The sequence below is a fragment of the Salvelinus fontinalis genome, chromosome 38, assembly GCF_029448725.1.
Source record: "Salvelinus fontinalis isolate EN_2023a chromosome 38, ASM2944872v1, whole genome shotgun sequence".
Classification (NCBI taxonomy): Eukaryota; Metazoa; Chordata; class Actinopteri; order Salmoniformes; family Salmonidae; genus Salvelinus; species Salvelinus fontinalis.
This window is the reverse complement of record NC_074702.1, coordinates 29,648,495-29,665,533: the sequence shown is the minus strand read 5'-3', so window position 1 is coordinate 29,665,533 and position 17,039 is coordinate 29,648,495. Positions and strand designations below refer to the sequence as shown.

Sequence of the window (17,039 nt, the reverse complement as noted above, 5' to 3'; positions counted from 1 at the left end):
CTTCTGTTGTAATTTACTTGAGTCTCAAGACAAGGAATTACGTTTGTTTGCTCTATGTTCAATAATTCTACTGCACAATCTACCAATTCTATCATAATCAGATCAAAGGACTAGGCCAGACAAATGGAACGTTCCCATGTCTCCCTTCTATTTTAAAATGGGCGGGACTCTGAAGTTGCTAACAGCTTGTAGTGTTGTTTGAGTCAAATCAGAGACGGTTAGCTAGCTAAACTCTAGAACAGCAGCTGGCAAAGGAGAAAGATTTATTGAGAGCGACCGAAATTACACATGTGCTAATCTCGGCACACTCAAGGAGTTAATTTTCAAGTATTGCAGAAAAGGTAGGTTTAGGTGACGAAGTTTTGTTACGCTGTCGCTATGGGATGCTAGCGTTACTGATAGCTAATGTTATGTAATTAACGCAACTTTGTTAGCTAGCTAACGTTGTTTGTATTGAGCTAGCTAGCTAATTTACTAGGCTATGCAGCCGACCAAACTTGGCTTTTTATTAAACAAGATAGATAACTAACAAACACAATTAACATATAAGTTAGCCATCGACTTTATATTACAGTTACGTTAGTTAGGTAACGTTAGTTAGCTAACGTTAACTATCTCGTTAGTTCAAGGGTCCGTGCTATTCTTTCCCCCCAGCATTGAAGTTAACGTTTTAAAATGGTTAAGATAAGGTTTCGGGTAGGGACGTCCCAAGAATCCCGGATTGCACTGACCGTGTTCGCTTGGTAACGTTATTTAGCTGACCAATAGCTAACTGGCATAAGCTATATCTAGGTAGATGGTTACACAGATCTCGCTTTCTAACTTAATCAGAGCGAGAATCATCTGTTTTCCAGTCATTTGGGCTAACTTCAACTGGAATATGGTATCTTCAGCAGATGACATTGAGTGTTTCTGATACAACTGTGTAACATTCCCCTCGCCCCCTTGGCTCTTAAATTGAGTTTAGACTCTGTCACACCCCTCCATTAAACCACTCAAGCTCCCGTTATGTAATCTCGAGGTGTTTGTTGTTGCCAGCACAGTTGATCTGTGTCTGCCCAGAAATACTCCCTGAAATTCCTAATGTTCCTGTGGCTCTACTTTGTGGTCTTTTGAGCAATTGCTGTGATATTTTTTTTAACAAGGGGGAGGGAAGGGCTTGTGTTTTGTATCTTCCTATACTTTTCTCTCACTGTTCTGCAGTTCACATTGCTCAAGGGCTAGAACAATCTGTGCTATTTGTCCACTCAATGAGCACGTTCAGCAGGACACAACATTTTGAAACGTTCAGATATAAATATATTATTTAGAACATATTATGGCATTTCTATCTGCAACTGAATGTGGCCCAGAACTTCACACAGATGTTCATAATATCATTCTCCTTTCTTTGACAGGTGACATTTATTTTATATTTATGTAGGCAAGCCAGTTAAGAACAAATTCTTATTTACAATGACGGTCTAGGAACAGTGGGTTAACTGCCTTGTTCAGGGACAGAACAGCAGATTTTTACCTTGGCAGCATGGAGATTTGATCTAGCAATCTCTCTGTTACTGGCCCAAAGCTCTAACCACTAGGCTACCTGCCTGACGTGAGTGGAATGACCACCTCACAGAGATACCTGAAGACTAAGCTGACACGTAAAGCTTACCGTATGCTTCCCATTCTAAACAGTTTGAGCCTATATTATGACATTTTGGTCTTTGGCAGGTTTCTTCCCCGGCTGTTTGCACACTTTATATATATATATATATATTGTATCAATTTAAGTTTTGTAGCCGAAGTCTACGCCCATTCGTTGGTGATCGGTCAACAGTACTACTCCTAGTAGGAGTGGGAACAGGAAGTGTTTGTCACCCCACAAAAAAATATGACTAAGATGTCCTCTGAAAAATCATCAAAATGAATTACAGTTTTCTTGATTTATCTTAGATTAATAAAGACTATTTTGAGAGTGTTTCTGGCAGTGTTGTTGCTACGGTGGCTCAAGTGGGACAAACAACAATATTGCCTTGTTTTTTTTTTAAGCAGAGGTCTTTAGGGAGTATGAGAACACACTCGCTTCGCCTTACCAAGTTCTGCTAGGAGCAAACAGAACCTATGTAGCTATGAGGATGCCTTTAGCCTCCATCAAAATGAAGTGGGGGGGGGGAATACCTGCTTGTCGTGAAATGCTATTAGTGTCATCTTGTGGATGTTGGTTGTACTTTTCACACATGTTTGTGTTTCAGCTGGGATTCCTGACATGGAGTGGCAGACGCCAGCTGTGTCTGAGAAGTTCCAGAGCCGCTTTGGCCGCCGACCTGGGACAGCGGACAGTGGGGACACGGGGCTAGGCGTCACCCCATCTGACAGCACAGAAGGTGAGAACGTTCCCTCTTGCTCTGACTTCCTGGCGTGTACTACTGTAACACCCATGCTTATTATACAGCACGTGGTATAGCTCAGTTCTGTAACACCCCCCACACAGCCGTACACAGTACACACTGTTCTCTATGTTCACCATGGTGCGTAATGTTAGTTACACTGCTGAGCGCTGACTAGCTCACAATTTGAATGTCTTATTTTTTTTAAATTTTACCTTTTATTTAACTAGGCAAGTCAGTTAAGAACAAATTCTTATTTTCAATGACGGCCTAGGAACAGTTAGCTTATAAAAGTTAGCTTTTTGTTCAGATCGACCTCTGAATATCAATTTGAAATGCCTTAGTTCCAGAGATGCCAGACATTCATAGAGTTGGAAAACGATTATCAGGTGTATGAGGTGATTGTCAGGTTTATTGGCTTATCACAATGCTGTTGTCAGATTAGCACAGGTCAAGGTATGTGTGACTAGCTGGACTTACATTTAAGTCATTTTGCAGATGCTCTTATCCAGAGCGACTTACAGGAACAATTCAGCTGGGGGGGAATCGAACCAGCGGCCTTTTAATTGGCTGGTGCAACACTCTAAACCGCTAGTCTACCTGCCGCCCTACCTACCATATCAACTTGAGAGCAGTCGATGGGAATGAAAAGGAGAAACCCACAGCAGGTTGCTGTTTCTCTCTGCGACTGTTATGTTTGGAACAAGGGGTCGGAGGTCAGCATCCTCTGTTGTTGAGTACAGCCTATTTATAGGCAGGGTGATGTGCTCAGGAGATTTACAGGGGTAGATTATATTCCTTACCAGGTGGCTCTGCCAACCTAATTGGGGGGGGGGGGGGGGGGGGGGGGTGGAATACCAGGGCTGGACAGCTAAATGGAAACACTGAACCTTTGCCCCCTTTGCTGAGTGATACATGTAATGCTCACAGATTAGCTGCACCCGATGGGGTTTAAATGAGAACATCATTTGGGAAGTACTAAGACTGGAGGTGTGTGTACTGTCTATGCCCTATTGAAGGTGAGACTGGAGTGCTTAAGTAGTGTGTGTGTGTGCGCGCGCCTGTGGTAAGCCTACTTTTGATTCTATAGTTCCTAATAATTGGGCGTGAGTCCATTCAACTATTGTAATCACGCCATGCCATCTGCCTTCGCAATTGAACACCTAAAAGGAGAATTGCATTTAACGAGACATTTCTGTTTGGGCCCAACTGTCAAGCAAGCTAGTGCAGCAGATTTTCCCCCGTGCTGTAACTGATAACGGTGCTTAGCAACATGAGTCTTGACTCCTTCAACTCCCTTACTCCAGTCTAAACTGTCAAAGGAAAGGGTCAGTGTGGACATAGTGTCATGTCAGAGAGTTCAAAGGTCAGTCTGACAGGTCATCTTTCATAGGCACTGATGTGTTGTTTTTGAGGCCCTGGATGAAGTTGTTTGGTCTTTGAATGCCCCTGATTGTATCCTACTATCCAATTGTCTATTTCTATTTGTGATACATTTATGTTTTGGTCAGTTATTCCGGTACTGCTGGAGTAGCATTTTATATTAGATCTTTGCCAAATAAGGTTTTGAGGGAGTTTACAAACCATTACCTGCTGGAGAATTAACTCTCAACTTCAATTCCACATAGGCCTAGTTTGTTCTCCCTCAAAGCGTCAGAGCAGTTTGGACTTGTTCTAGCCAGACAGACTCATGAATCAGTCGAGCCTTGAGGGCACCTGAACGTTTAATTTGAAGAATGTTTTCACTGGAAGAGCCTCTCTTTGCCAGTTCCTTCCCGTTTTCGTGCTCACTAATTATTTTCCCCTGCCATTGCTAAGCATGGCTCTGTACAAAATGAGCTGTGTTTTTTGGGGGGAGGTTTTTAGCCTCCCTCACTGTTTTTAGTCTCGCTTCTGGGGTGTACGCATGTGACGTGCGCGGGAAGGTGGGCGAGTACTAGGTGCTTAAATAAGCAGCCAGCACGGATCACTCTGTAACCTGAGAGTGGGGCTATAAATACCCCTAACCTTTCCTGCCTGTGTCTGTTTGTGTGTGGTTGCTCCGAGCGCTGTACAGGGCAGCCTGGCTTGGTTATTCTCTAGGACAATACTCCCTGCTGTACTAGACACTACACTGATGTCAGCCTAGAACCTTCGAGCCTCCAGAAAAATGCATTGGAAGGAATTAGGCAACCGCATTAAACATCTTGCTGCTGCAGCTCACCCCTTCCACTGGGCTGTTAAATGTCACGGTTAATAAGACGTTTCTCCCAGTGTCGGAGTGAGTGCCAGGTGAGCAGTGCTATCTGTTTCTCTTGAAATAGCTGTAATGAAATGGGGCTTGTGTATGGGGTCTGCTGTCACACAGGCCTAGGTGTTTTTTTACTCGTTTCCAGTGCTTTAAACGCTGATGTTTCTTCATTTGAAAACCGATGTGTCTGACGGTTTCCATTTCAAAATATTGCTTTGTAGACGTTATCACACTTTGTAGCCGTTATCTTTGGTGTGTGGTCTCATGATCTGAGGTTAGGCTATTTGCCTGTCTGTTCTTGCATGTGGTAAGGAGGCCGCGATGGGTTTCTCGGTTCGTGCATGAATGGTCTTTCTGTTGGCAATTAAATAAAAGCAAACACGACTGTCTCGTTAAGGTTTATTAGAATTATACGCTGCCCTTTTTTAAAAATGCATAGGGATGGACCAGGGATGACCCCCTAAGATGCATGTTCTAGACCTGTTACTTTTAAGTTGAGTTGGCTACGGTCTACTTACTAGGTCTGTCAGTACTAGCGGTGTCACCTGACAGGCAAAGTGGGCCACCCACTGATGCTTCACATCACCATCTGAAAATAGTGTGGCTGGTATTGAGTAGGTATATCATACCAGCTCATACCAGCTCTCTGTAAAGGAATCTTAGGCCAGAGATTGTTTGGAGAAAGAAAGAGTTGTACTCTAAGGCCATTCACTGAGTTCAATGTCATCCGAGTGGCAGTTTTGTTCACCACTTCCCAGTGAAAGCAATGTACCTTTTTATTGTTACTGAATGAATGCTGCTTCAAATTCGTACCCAAATCCAATGGTCCCTTTCTTTTACCCCTCCAGATTTCTGCAGTTCCAGCAGCAGCCCCTCGTTCCAGCCCATCCGCAGTCAGATTCCCATCCCCACTGCCCATGTCATGCCTTCCACGGCCGGACCACCGGCCTCCAAGCCCCAGCCCTGTTCCCAAGAAGATTGCCAGGCTTCTGCCGAGGCACACAGGCCCTCCTCGGGCTCCCGAACCTCCAGTGGAACCTCCAGCTCAAAGTCGTCCTCCCTCTCCAAATCAGCCTCTTCCCCCAACCTGGACATGGCACAAGACGGCATGGGGGGAGCCGACCCCGCCGGGCCCAAGCCAGACTGCTTGAGCCGCTACCGCAGCCTCGTGAACGGACTAGACCACTCTTTGTTCCCCTCGGGGGACCACTCTTGCATGGAAGAGGGCCAGAGGTTTGACATGCCCGCCATGGAGCCCACAATGAACCAATCTGCCCTGCTGGCGGGCTACTGCCCCGACGTCCGACTCAGGCTCCAGATGACCAGCCTGGGGGCGACTCCCGAGTGCAGCGGAGAAGCCTACAGGGGCGCCATGGAGCACTCGTACAAGGCTCTCCCAGAGACAAGGCCAGGGGTCCCCGGAGCTCCAGACCCCTACAGCCAGAGGAGCAGCCAGCCCGGTGGAACTGTGGCTGGGTCAGCAGGTGTGTACCCCAGCTCTCTGTATCTGCAGACCCAGGCTCTGTTGAGAGAGGCCAAGGCCTATGAACCCATGCTGCAGGAGAGATGCAGCGAGCTGCTCAGTTGGCAGCAGCAACAGCAGCACAAGCAGCAGCTGGAGAGTCTCCGGGTGCAAGTGGAGCAGATGCAGGTGAGCTGAGCATTTAGACGTAAGAACAGCTAGCTTAAGACTGACCCATTTCACTCTGGAGTACACATGTAGTTAACATTAGACCTGCTGAAAATGCCCATGTTAGGACAACGGAAAACATTTTAAGTGAGTAAAGTTGTTGAATGTTGCCAAATTTAGAGAAGATGGCCTCCTTTTTTACATTTTTGTATTTATTGTAGCTTCCATCAGTGTTATTGTCTGCATCACTTCCAATCCCCCATATGCAAAAAAATATATACATACACATACACACACACTACCAGTCAGAAGTTTGGACACACTCATTCAAGGGTTTTTCTTTATTTTCTACATTGTAGAATAATAGTGGTGACATCAAAATGGAATAACACATATGGAATCATGTAGTAACCAAGAATTTGTGTTAAACAAATCAAAATATATTTGAGTTTCTTCAAAGTAGCCACCGTTTGCCTTCATGACAGCTTTGCACACTCTTGGCATTCTCTCAACCAGCTTCACCTGGAATTATTTTCCAACAGTCTTGAAGGACTTCCCACATATGCTGAGCACTTGTTGGCTACTTTTCTTTCACTCTGCGGTCCTACTCATCCCAAACCATCTCAATTGGGTTGAGGTCGGGTGATTGTGGAGGCCAGGTCATCTGATGCAGCACTCCATCATTCTCCTTCTTGGTCAAATAGCCCTTACACAGCCTGGAGGTGTGTTGGGCCATTGTCTTGTTGAAAAATGAAATTATATTCCCTATAAGCGCAAACCAGATGGGATGGTGTATCGCTGCAGAAGGCTGTGGTAGCCATGCTGGTTAAGTGTGCCTTGAATTCTAAATAAATCACTGACAGTGTTACCAGCAAAGCACCTCACACCTCCTCCTCCTCAATGCTTCACAGTGGGAACCACCCATGCGGAGATCATCCATTCACATACTCTGCATCTCACAAAGACACGGGGGTTTGAACCAAAAATCTCAAATTTTGACCAAAGGACAGATTTGGACACACGGACACACTAAACACATGTTTTGTTTGTAAATTAATGTATTGTGCCCCTGGCTATCCATTTAAAAAAAAATAGTGCTGTCTGGTTTGTATAATATAAGGAATTTGAAATTAATACTTTTACTTTTGATACTTAAGTATATTTAGAACCAAATACTTTTACTCAAGTAGTATTTTACCGGGTGACGTTTACTTGAGTCATTTTCTATAAAGGAATCTTTACTTTTACTACAGTGACTTTTGAGTACTTTTTCCACGTGTGTGTTTATTACCTTTACCACCCCTCCCCCAACTGGAGACAACTAGTGAACAACAACACTTAGACCCTGTATTTCCAGCTTATACATACTATATACATTTTATAGACACTAATTCTATTTTGCTTGTTTTTAGTCCTGGCCTTCCCCTCCCATCTATTTGTGATGTCCATCTGGTTTGATTTCTATTTGCCATATCTTTCAAACTGTGCTCTTTCCAAAAAGTTCTTAACCTATATACGTTTTACGGACACAGTATGTTTCACATTTAGTTTTCTTTCTATTAGCTATTAGTCACAACCTTCAGCTCATTCAACCCCTCCTTGGTTATAAGGCTGTTGGGTATTCTTTATAGTTGAGTCAGACATGTCCAATACATCGTGTGTGTGTGTGTGCAGATGATTACTGCTGGAGTGGGCCAGTACCCTGCTCTCTACTCCACCCCCTCCATGCCACCAGAGACCAGGAAGTGGGAGGCGGCGATCAAAGCCAACGAGAGCATTCTGAAGGAGAAGGAGCTCGTCATCGAGAGGTACACACCTATTACTTCAGATTGAAAAGGTTAACCAAACTCACTTCGGCCTTGCTTGAACAAAAGAATCAGCTGCGGGATAATCCAAAGATAGTATTCCTTACCCCAGGACACTGCAACTGGTGACAATCCAGGAATATAAGGAAAAAGGTGCGTGCGTAGATGTGTTTTTTGGGGGGAGGGACAAACAGGCTTACGTTCTGGCGTAGCGCGCCTTCATCAGAGCCTTGGGTAGGCTGAAAATAATCTCTGATCCATGAAAATGCTCCTTTTTAAAGTGTCCTGGGGTAAGAGATATGTAATGACCTACCTGGAAAAACAAAATATTTTTTATACACTTACAGCGGGCTGTATTAGGGGAAGTGTGTGTGGTATCTGACCATGTCACTGGTGTTTTACTCTGGGCTGTGTTGTTGTAGACAGAAGCAGCAGATGTCTCAGCTGGAGCAGCGGCTGCGAGAGAGCGAGCTGCAGGTCCACGGAGCCCTGCTCGGCCGCGGCGCTCCGTACGGCGACGTGTGTCTGCTCCGACTGCAGGTGAGATGAACACACACTCGCCCATCCTTTCACGTGTTGTCACTTAGCAGACTCTCTTATCCAGAGCCCCACACGCACTTCATTGAGCTGAAACTGCACGACCACGGATGACCTCGAAGTCTTCCCTGTGTGTCTTCCAGGAGGCTCAGAGGGAGAATGCCTTCCTGCGGGCCCAGTTTGCAGAGCGCGGTGACTGCGCCGCCCAGGAGAAGGCGGAGGCGGAGCGCCGCCTCGGTGCCGTGGAGGCGGAGACGCGGCGCCTGAACGAGGCGCTGAGGGAGACCAGCGAGCGGCACGCCGAGGAGCTGAAGAAGCAGGAGGAGAGGGTGAGAAGCGGAGCGTCGGGCCACAACATCACACTGCTACATTGGTAGTCCAGTTGCTAATTACATAAACTGATTCCCTTTTCGAATTGCACAACGACACAGTTATTTCATGCGACTTAATAACTGGGTGTGTGGTGTTGCAGTCTGGGAATTTTTCTATTTAGGATAAGTGACCGTTAATCCATACTTAACGTTGCGCGTGTGTAGATTCGCAGCCGGGACAAGCACATCAACAGCCTGAAGAAGAAGTGCCAGAAGGAGGCAGAGCAAAACCGAGAGAAGCAGCAGCGCATCGAGACTCTGGAGCGCTACCTCGCTGACCTGCCCACTATGGAGGACTACCAGGGCCAGAGCAAACAGGTCAAAACCAGCACAGACTGCATTAAACACACACATACCTTCCTCTCACTCAACACAACTACGTCCTACCTCGTCAAAATGACTGGGTGTTTATGGTCAATTTCCAGGTTGTCTTTTTAATGCTGTCTGGCGATTTCTTTTTTTTTTTTTTTTTTTTTTTGTGTTCACTGTCTCAGGAATTGCATTATTGAGATGTATAAATCGTCTGATATGCGCAGCTCCGGCGCAAAAGCCACACACGAGCGTGCCCTGAGTTTAGTGCTGACGTGCGTGTGTGTTTTAGCTGTCGGAGGCGGAGCAGCGGGCGTCCCAGCTGCAGGGCCGAGTCAGAGAGCTGGAGGTGTGTCTGGAGGAGGGTCGCTCACACACCCGGGAGAAGGACTCCCAGCTGGAGGAGCAGAGACGCAGGGAGAGGGAGCTGCTTACCACTGTCACCAGGTACACACACACACGCCAATCTAAGCTCGAGCAAACTCTCTGAGCTAACCAACCAGGGCCAAGTATTTTACTACCCCACACACAGCTATACACTGATCTTATACCAGGTGTGCACGCACACTGATTTTAACATGCACGCATACTCTTATAACCTACGCTGTTTGTATAATGACCCGTTTTGGTCATTCATTTTTGTGTGTGTCAGTTTACAAGAGCGGGTGCAGGAGGGCCTGGAGGACGGGGCAAGGTTACCCTCCCTGGATGTGGAAATACTCAGAGGGGAGAACAGCAGCCTGAGAGAGGAACAGCAGAGACTTAAAAAGGTCAGTCTTTTCATCTTGTTCCTTCCTTACATTGACATTTTCACCCGGTACATTACATTCTGAAATGTTGCTCTGCTTTTTGTGGTCGTCGTCTAGTGCTGGTTCTAAAACGTTCCCGTTCGTCTCTTCTCCAGGTCCTAGAGAAGCAGCTGAGAGTGATGGAGAAACTGGGCGCCCAGATCGTAGTACGTGATATGAATTCAATCAGTTCACACCTCGGATGATATCTCTATGAGTAACCTAGTGGACTTAGTAGCCATGCCTAACCCATGTCCAACCTCTGACCTGTGTGTAGACCCTGGAGGAGCAGCTGTCTCAGGAGGAGAGCAGCTCCCATGCGATGAGAGAGGAGGTTTGTTCTAAAGAGCAGGGTTTGCTCCAGCTCCGCACAGCCATGAAGGAGGTGAGATGGTAGGACAGGGCTACACCGCTACTGGAAATAATGCTCTGCTCCATGTTCTGATGGGAATCCTCTTGAGAGCCCCAGAGCTCATGTTCTGTCCTAATGCATAAAATGATGAACTGGACAGTAGGTTACATTTCAATGCTTATTCATTAACCATGCACATACATATTGAATCTTTTGGAATGCTGTAACTGTCCATTTTATTTTACATGGAGTATCTATGACGAGTCTCCAGCACCCAACAATTTTAGATGTAGAAAAACTGAGTTGAATATGTTGCCTATTTCTGTCATTCCTAACGGTGTGTTTTCTACGTATTCCCAGCTGTCGGCCCAGAACCAGGAACTAATGGAGCAGAACCTGACCCTCCATGAGCGTCTGGAGGACTCGGAGAGGGTGAACCTGGACCGGACGTCGTCCTCGCTGCGGCCGGCCGGGGCCCGCCTCACCCAGCGTCTCCACGGGGAGATGGCCTCGTGCCTCTGTGACCTGCGCTCCCTCTGCAACGTGCTGACCCAGCGGTCACAGGGCCGAGACCCCAACCTCTCGCTGCTGCTTGGCATTACATGTGAGTGATGACTGCACTGCAGGGTTTAGTAGCATTTTTTAAAAGTCTGCTGTTATTTTTCACTTAATCCTGAAACGCTTATCAGTTGTAGCTTGAGCAATGGTAAAGGAAAAGGAAACCGCACACTGCTCTTGATAGTATCACCGATATTTAATAAGCTTACGTATCGGCCACACGGCCTTCGTCAGAGCTTTTGGGATTTTTTGAAAGTTGCACCCTTATGTAGACCTGGCTCCACCCACATCCGTTCTACACATCGAAGGGGGTTGGAAGCAAAGGAAAATAAATAAGTGCTACCAAATATAACAATGTGCATTTCATAACTCTTACAAAAGTGTATAAATAAGGCGTATTGAACACTTCTGTATAATCTCAATGAGGACATAGCAAGTTCATTAGTCATTGGGTACATCATATGAAAAACGTCAGAATAATCTACAAGAGACACACATTTCATGTTCCAATTCACAGCATAACATACAAAGGCATTTCATCATTAAGTCCTTTTGGAAACAATGTCTGGAGGGTGAAAATCCAAAAACATTCTCTTTTACTCAGAGTATTATTAATATCACCTCCCCTGTCTGATATCTTAACTTTCTCTATGCCACAAAATCTAAAGGTGGAAATGTCATGCTTCATGTCATTAAAATGTACAGCGACTGGATACTCCCTGTCGTTTCTCCTGATTGAACTTTTATGTTCACTAATTCTCTGTTTAAGAGAGCGGGTGGTTTTACCGACATAACAGAGCCCACATGGACATTTAATAATGTAAATAACATGGGTGGTGGAACACGTAATAATGTCATTTATTTGGAACCTTTTTCCTGTGTGTGGGTGACAAAAGCATGTGTAGCATGTGTTTTCACACAACACTGATTCGGGCCTAGTAACACATCAAGGAACTGGCACCCATTTTAAGCCCAAAAGCAAATTCTGTCCTATGGTTAACAACTCCTCGATTAATACCTATTGTAGGTTAGTCGAACAAGAAGCCATGTCAGTATATACAAGACAAACAAAACATATTCAGAAGAATCTCACGAGAACAGAAGAACTGGCACTCAAAGAATTAATGAAAGATTCATCTTTGGTTATAAAACCTGCAGTCAAGGGTGGTGCTGTGGTTGTTTTAGACTATGACAAATATAAAGAAGAAATTCAGAGACAACTCAGCAATGAACGTTTCTATAGAAAACTGAGTGTTGATCCCACACAGGTGTTCCAAAGGGATATTTGTTCTAATTTGGAGCAAGCCCTATTAAACAACCTTATCTCAAAACCTGAATATGAATATCTTTGTTGCAAATGTGCCATACGTCCATGCTTATACATTTTACCGAAATTACACAAACCTAAAACACAACAAGGCAACTATCCAGGCAGACCAGTGGTTGCAGGAATAGGCTCAATGCTAGAGCCATTGTCAAACTTTGTAGACTCTTTTATTAAATCTCATGTGCAATCATTGCCATCATATGTAAAGGACTCTATAGACTTCATAAACAAGATCTCACCAATAACGGGTTTAAAAGAAGACTGTATTTTGGTCACATTAGACGTTGAGAGTCTTTATACCAGCATTCCCCATGTGGGGGGGCTGGCAGCACTAGCACACTATTTGGGAGACAGAGATACTAATGAATATCCACCAACAAACTTCATTCTAGAGTTGGCTGAATATGTTTTGACGTACAACTATTTCAGGTTTGATGATGAATACTACCTCCAAACGAATGGAACATCGATGGGCTCTACATTTGCTCCGAGCTATGCCAACCTCTATATGGGTCTTTTTGAAGAACGTTTTGTTAATAATGAAAACGAGAATCCATTTTTGAATAAAGTCCTTAAGTGGTATCGATATATTGATGACATTTTTTGTATATGGGTAGGAACCGAAGAAGAACTGTCAGAGTTTATGGCACTACTCAATGACATTGACCCTAATCTCAAATTCACTATTGAACGTGACACTAAACGTGTTCATTATCTCGATATGTGGATTGAGAAATCAAATGGAACCTTGTTTACAAGTCTATATAGAAAAGAAACGGACAGAAATACTCTATTACAGGGTGACAGCTTCCACCCTGAGCCATTAAAAAGAGGACTTCCAAGAAGCCAATTTTTTAGACTGCGCCGTATATGCCACTCCACAGATGATTATTTAGAAAAAGCAGCGGAGATGCGCATGAGGTTTCTAAAAAGAGGCTATTCGTCACAATGTGTGGATGAAGCTCATAACTTGGCATTGGAAAAAACAAGAGATGAACTGCTACAAAAAAGACCCGCTAAAGCTACAGAACACTCCGTAATGTTCACAACTACATATACTTTGAATTCGCGAAAAGTGGGAGAGGTGGTCAAGAAACACTGGCATATTTTATCATCTGACCCAGCTTTGCCGGCTGAATTTAAATATCCACCACGTATTGTGTATAGGAGAGGTCGCAATTTACGCGATAAATTGGTTCATGCCAACTGCCAGCCACTTAAGAAAATTAGCCAAGCACTTTTACGCCCTCTACCAAATGGTAGCTATAAATGCAGAGGATGCGCACAGTGCAACAACATGATGAAGTGTCAATATTTTTGTCACCCACACACAGGAAAAAGGTTCCAAATAAATGACATTATTACGTGTTCCACCACCCATGTTATTTACATTATTAAATGTCCATGTGGGCTCTGTTATGTCGGTAAAACCACCCGCTCTCTTAAACAGAGAATTAGTGAACATAAAAGTTCAATCAGGAGAAACGACAGGGAGTATCCAGTCGCTGTACATTTTAATGACATGAAGCATGACATTTCCACCTTTAGATTTTGTGGCATAGAGAAAGTTAAGATATCAGACAGGGGAGGTGATATTAATAATACTCTGAGTAAAAGAGAATGTTTTTGGATTTTCACCCTCCAGACATTGTTTCCAAAAGGACTTAATGATGAAATGCCTTTGTATGTTATGCTGTGAATTGGAACATGAAATGTGTGTCTCTTGTAGATTATTCTGACGTTTTTCATATGATGTACCCAATGACTAATGAACTTGCTATGTCCTCATTGAGATTATACAGAAGTGTTCAATACGCCTTATTTATACACTTTTGTAAGAGTTATGAAATGCACATTGTTATATTTGGTAGCACTTATTTATTTTCCTTTGCTTCCAACCCCCTTCGATGTGTAGAACGGATGTGGGTGGAGCCAGGTCTACATAAGGGTGCAACTTTCAAAAAATCCCAAAAGCTCTGACGAAGGCCGTGTGGCCGATACGTAAGCTTATTAAATATCGGTGATACTATCAAGAGCAGTGTGCGGTTTCCTTTTCCTTCATCTTGTTCAATTGATGCCATGCACCTGCAAATAAGATTGCTCAGATGTGCGAGTGCCTTTTTGTATTTCTATAGCTTGAGCAATGGTAAAAGATTAATGTTTGATCCATTTAAGTGCTGTAGCCACAGAATACTTCCAGCGTTGTAATACGTTGTCACCCTACGTCATACTTCCAGGTCTGTCACTTATCTTTTGAATGGGCTTGATGATTGTATCATCAATTTCCTGAAAGTGTTTGGTGATTTAAGGTGTGTGTGTATTTTTTTTATGGTTGATGAATTTACTTCAGCCAGAGGCCTTATGTGTTTGTGCTGAAACCATATGCGCTACATTTTTGCCCGTTGAAGACCATTCAAAAGGTTAAAAAACGACAAGGCTACATTCTGAAGAGAAAGGAAAAAAAGTCACTTTCATAGTGTGTAGTAACTGTTTCTTCTTCTCCCCAGCTCCCCCGCCCATGGCAGAGCAGGTGGAGGATTGGCTGAGTCCTGAGGTCCTCCAGAGGAAGTTGACTGAAGCCCAGCAGCTGCGTCGTGACGTGGAGGAGCTCCGCACCACCGTCTCAGACCGCTACGCCCAGGACATGGGAGAGAACTGCATCACCCAGTAGCCCCAGCTGCTAGCCTGTCTCTAAAACAGACTGAACCATCAGGCTAATTGGTTAAGGGTTCCATGTTGGCCTTGCTTCTTCCATACTCCATTGAGTATGAACTGGAATCTCATGTTGGCCCATTGGGGATGGAATCCTTGATCAGGTCATGCATTTCAGTCAAAGGGCTTATGGTGAAAGAACTGTTCTCAAACCAGTGTGTGTTTTTTTTGTTTTTATAAGTGTTTTACTGATACATTTGTGTCTTTGTGATGTCAGAGGCCCTCCCCTCTTTTTATGACACACATGGATGGGGTTGTGTTGTCTTTTTAAATCTAACACTATTTTATTATTTAAATCTTCCCTCTGGGGAAGTAATGTTGGATGTGGTTGACAATCAACTGAAAATATTTAAATCTGTTTTTGAGTGATTCAACAGGGAATGTTACTAACCCAGTTTTTTTTTTTTTTTTTAATGGCATATTTGTAGCATTGGACTCGGGCGTGTGGGTGGCTTTTAACAGTGGTAGGGCTAATACTGAAATGATATTCTGTCAGCATTATAACTGAGATATTGTTCAGAGACATCTGTCCCGTCTGTAGATTATTATTTGTATGTGAGCAGATATTTCTCTCAGGTAGTGGGCTTGCTTTGATGTCCAATCGTGCCTGTCTGTGTTTTTGCTGTCGTCACCATGCAAGCCAATACACTCCCAGGCAAATTTGCTAGTGGCTTTCTTGCTCTCAACTTGACTTATTTTGGTGTTTCAGCCGACCGATCAACTCAATACATTCCATTCCTCGAAGAAGATATCTGTCACTGCTAGTTATGGGGGAAGCCATTTTACACACTCCTTTTAACAGTGTTTGTACAGACCCTTACCAACAAACCAGACCACAGTCTTGCAGAGCAACATACTGTAACCTAACAGGTGAGTCCCTGTGCCTACTTTGTCCTTATACACTGTTCACTTTGGTGCCCGTATCTGTACTAGCAAAATGCTATCTAATAGCAAGAAATGATTGGTTTCAAATGAATAACTTTAACTAATGGATGTCAGTATTTTGTCATTAAAAAAATGTGCGACATGACTGAGCACTAACTTTATTCTAGTTTGTTTCAGTGGTCGAAGAGCAAAAAGAGTTCATTTATTGATGGAATGTCACGTCAAATGCTTTCCTTCAGTTGACGAACATCATGACACTAAGTTGGGACAGACTTGTCTAGATGAGACGGAGTTCTCATTTGAACTTTAACCAAGTTAGACAATTTGCCTTATGTCATATTTTTATATTGAATTTATCCTTAATTGTATTTACTGAAATAAAGTTTGTTTTCAATAAGTTGGCTTGGCGATCTCCACGTGTTGAATTGTAATTTACTTTAAAATCTTTCCAGCGATGTAATGTAGATGCAGTCGGGCAATTTACCGCAACAACTAAGATCACTGGAGCGCCAGGCTAAACGTCTCTGCTGTTTTGATCCCTTAGCTACCACATAAGATCTCTGCTGTTTTGATCCCTTAGCTACCACATAAGATCTCTGCTGTTTTGATCCCTTGGCTACCACATAAGATCTCTGCTGTTTTGATCCCTTGGCTACCACATAAGATCTCTGCTATTTTGATCCTTTAGCTACCACATAAGATCTCTGCTGTTTTGATCCCTTAGCTACCACATAAGATCTCTGCTGTTTTGATCCCTTGGCTACCACATAAGATCTCTGCTATTTTGATCCTTTAGCTACCACATAAGATCTCTGCTGTTTTGATCCCTTGGCTACCACATAAGATCTCTGCTATTTTGATCCTTTAGCTACCACATAAGATCTATGCTATTTTGATCCCTTAGCTACCACATAAGATCTCTGCTGTTTTGATCCCTTGGCTACCACATAAGATCTCTGCTATTTTGATCCTTTAGCTACCACATAAGATCTCTGCTGTTTTGATCCCTTGGCTACCACATAAGATCTCCGCTATTTTGATCCTTTAGCTACCACATAAGATCTCTGCTGTTTTGATCCCTTAGCTACCACATAAGATCTCTGCTATTTTGATCCTTTAGCTACCACATAAGATCTCTGCTGTTTTGATCCCTTGGCTACCACATA

General features: G+C 43.9%; 1 protein-coding gene across 1 annotated transcript; it reads left to right on the top strand.

The window, feature by feature from the left end:
- The first annotated feature begins 170 nt into the window (after positions 1-170).
- LOC129837076 (centrosomal protein of 85 kDa-like) lies at positions 171-16,270 on the top strand. Its single transcript, XM_055902981.1, has 13 exons — positions 171-341; positions 2,235-2,366; positions 5,448-6,250; positions 7,904-8,037; positions 8,457-8,574; positions 8,715-8,900; positions 9,108-9,260; positions 9,544-9,698; positions 9,904-10,021; positions 10,156-10,206; positions 10,317-10,424; positions 10,752-10,995; positions 14,784-16,270. Exons 2-13 carry the CDS (start codon positions 2,249-2,251, stop codon positions 14,945-14,947), a joined length of 2,352 nt encoding a protein of 783 aa, XP_055758956.1. The 5' UTR covers positions 171-341; positions 2,235-2,248; the 3' UTR covers positions 14,948-16,270.
- The last annotated feature ends 769 nt before the right edge of the window (positions 16,271-17,039 follow it).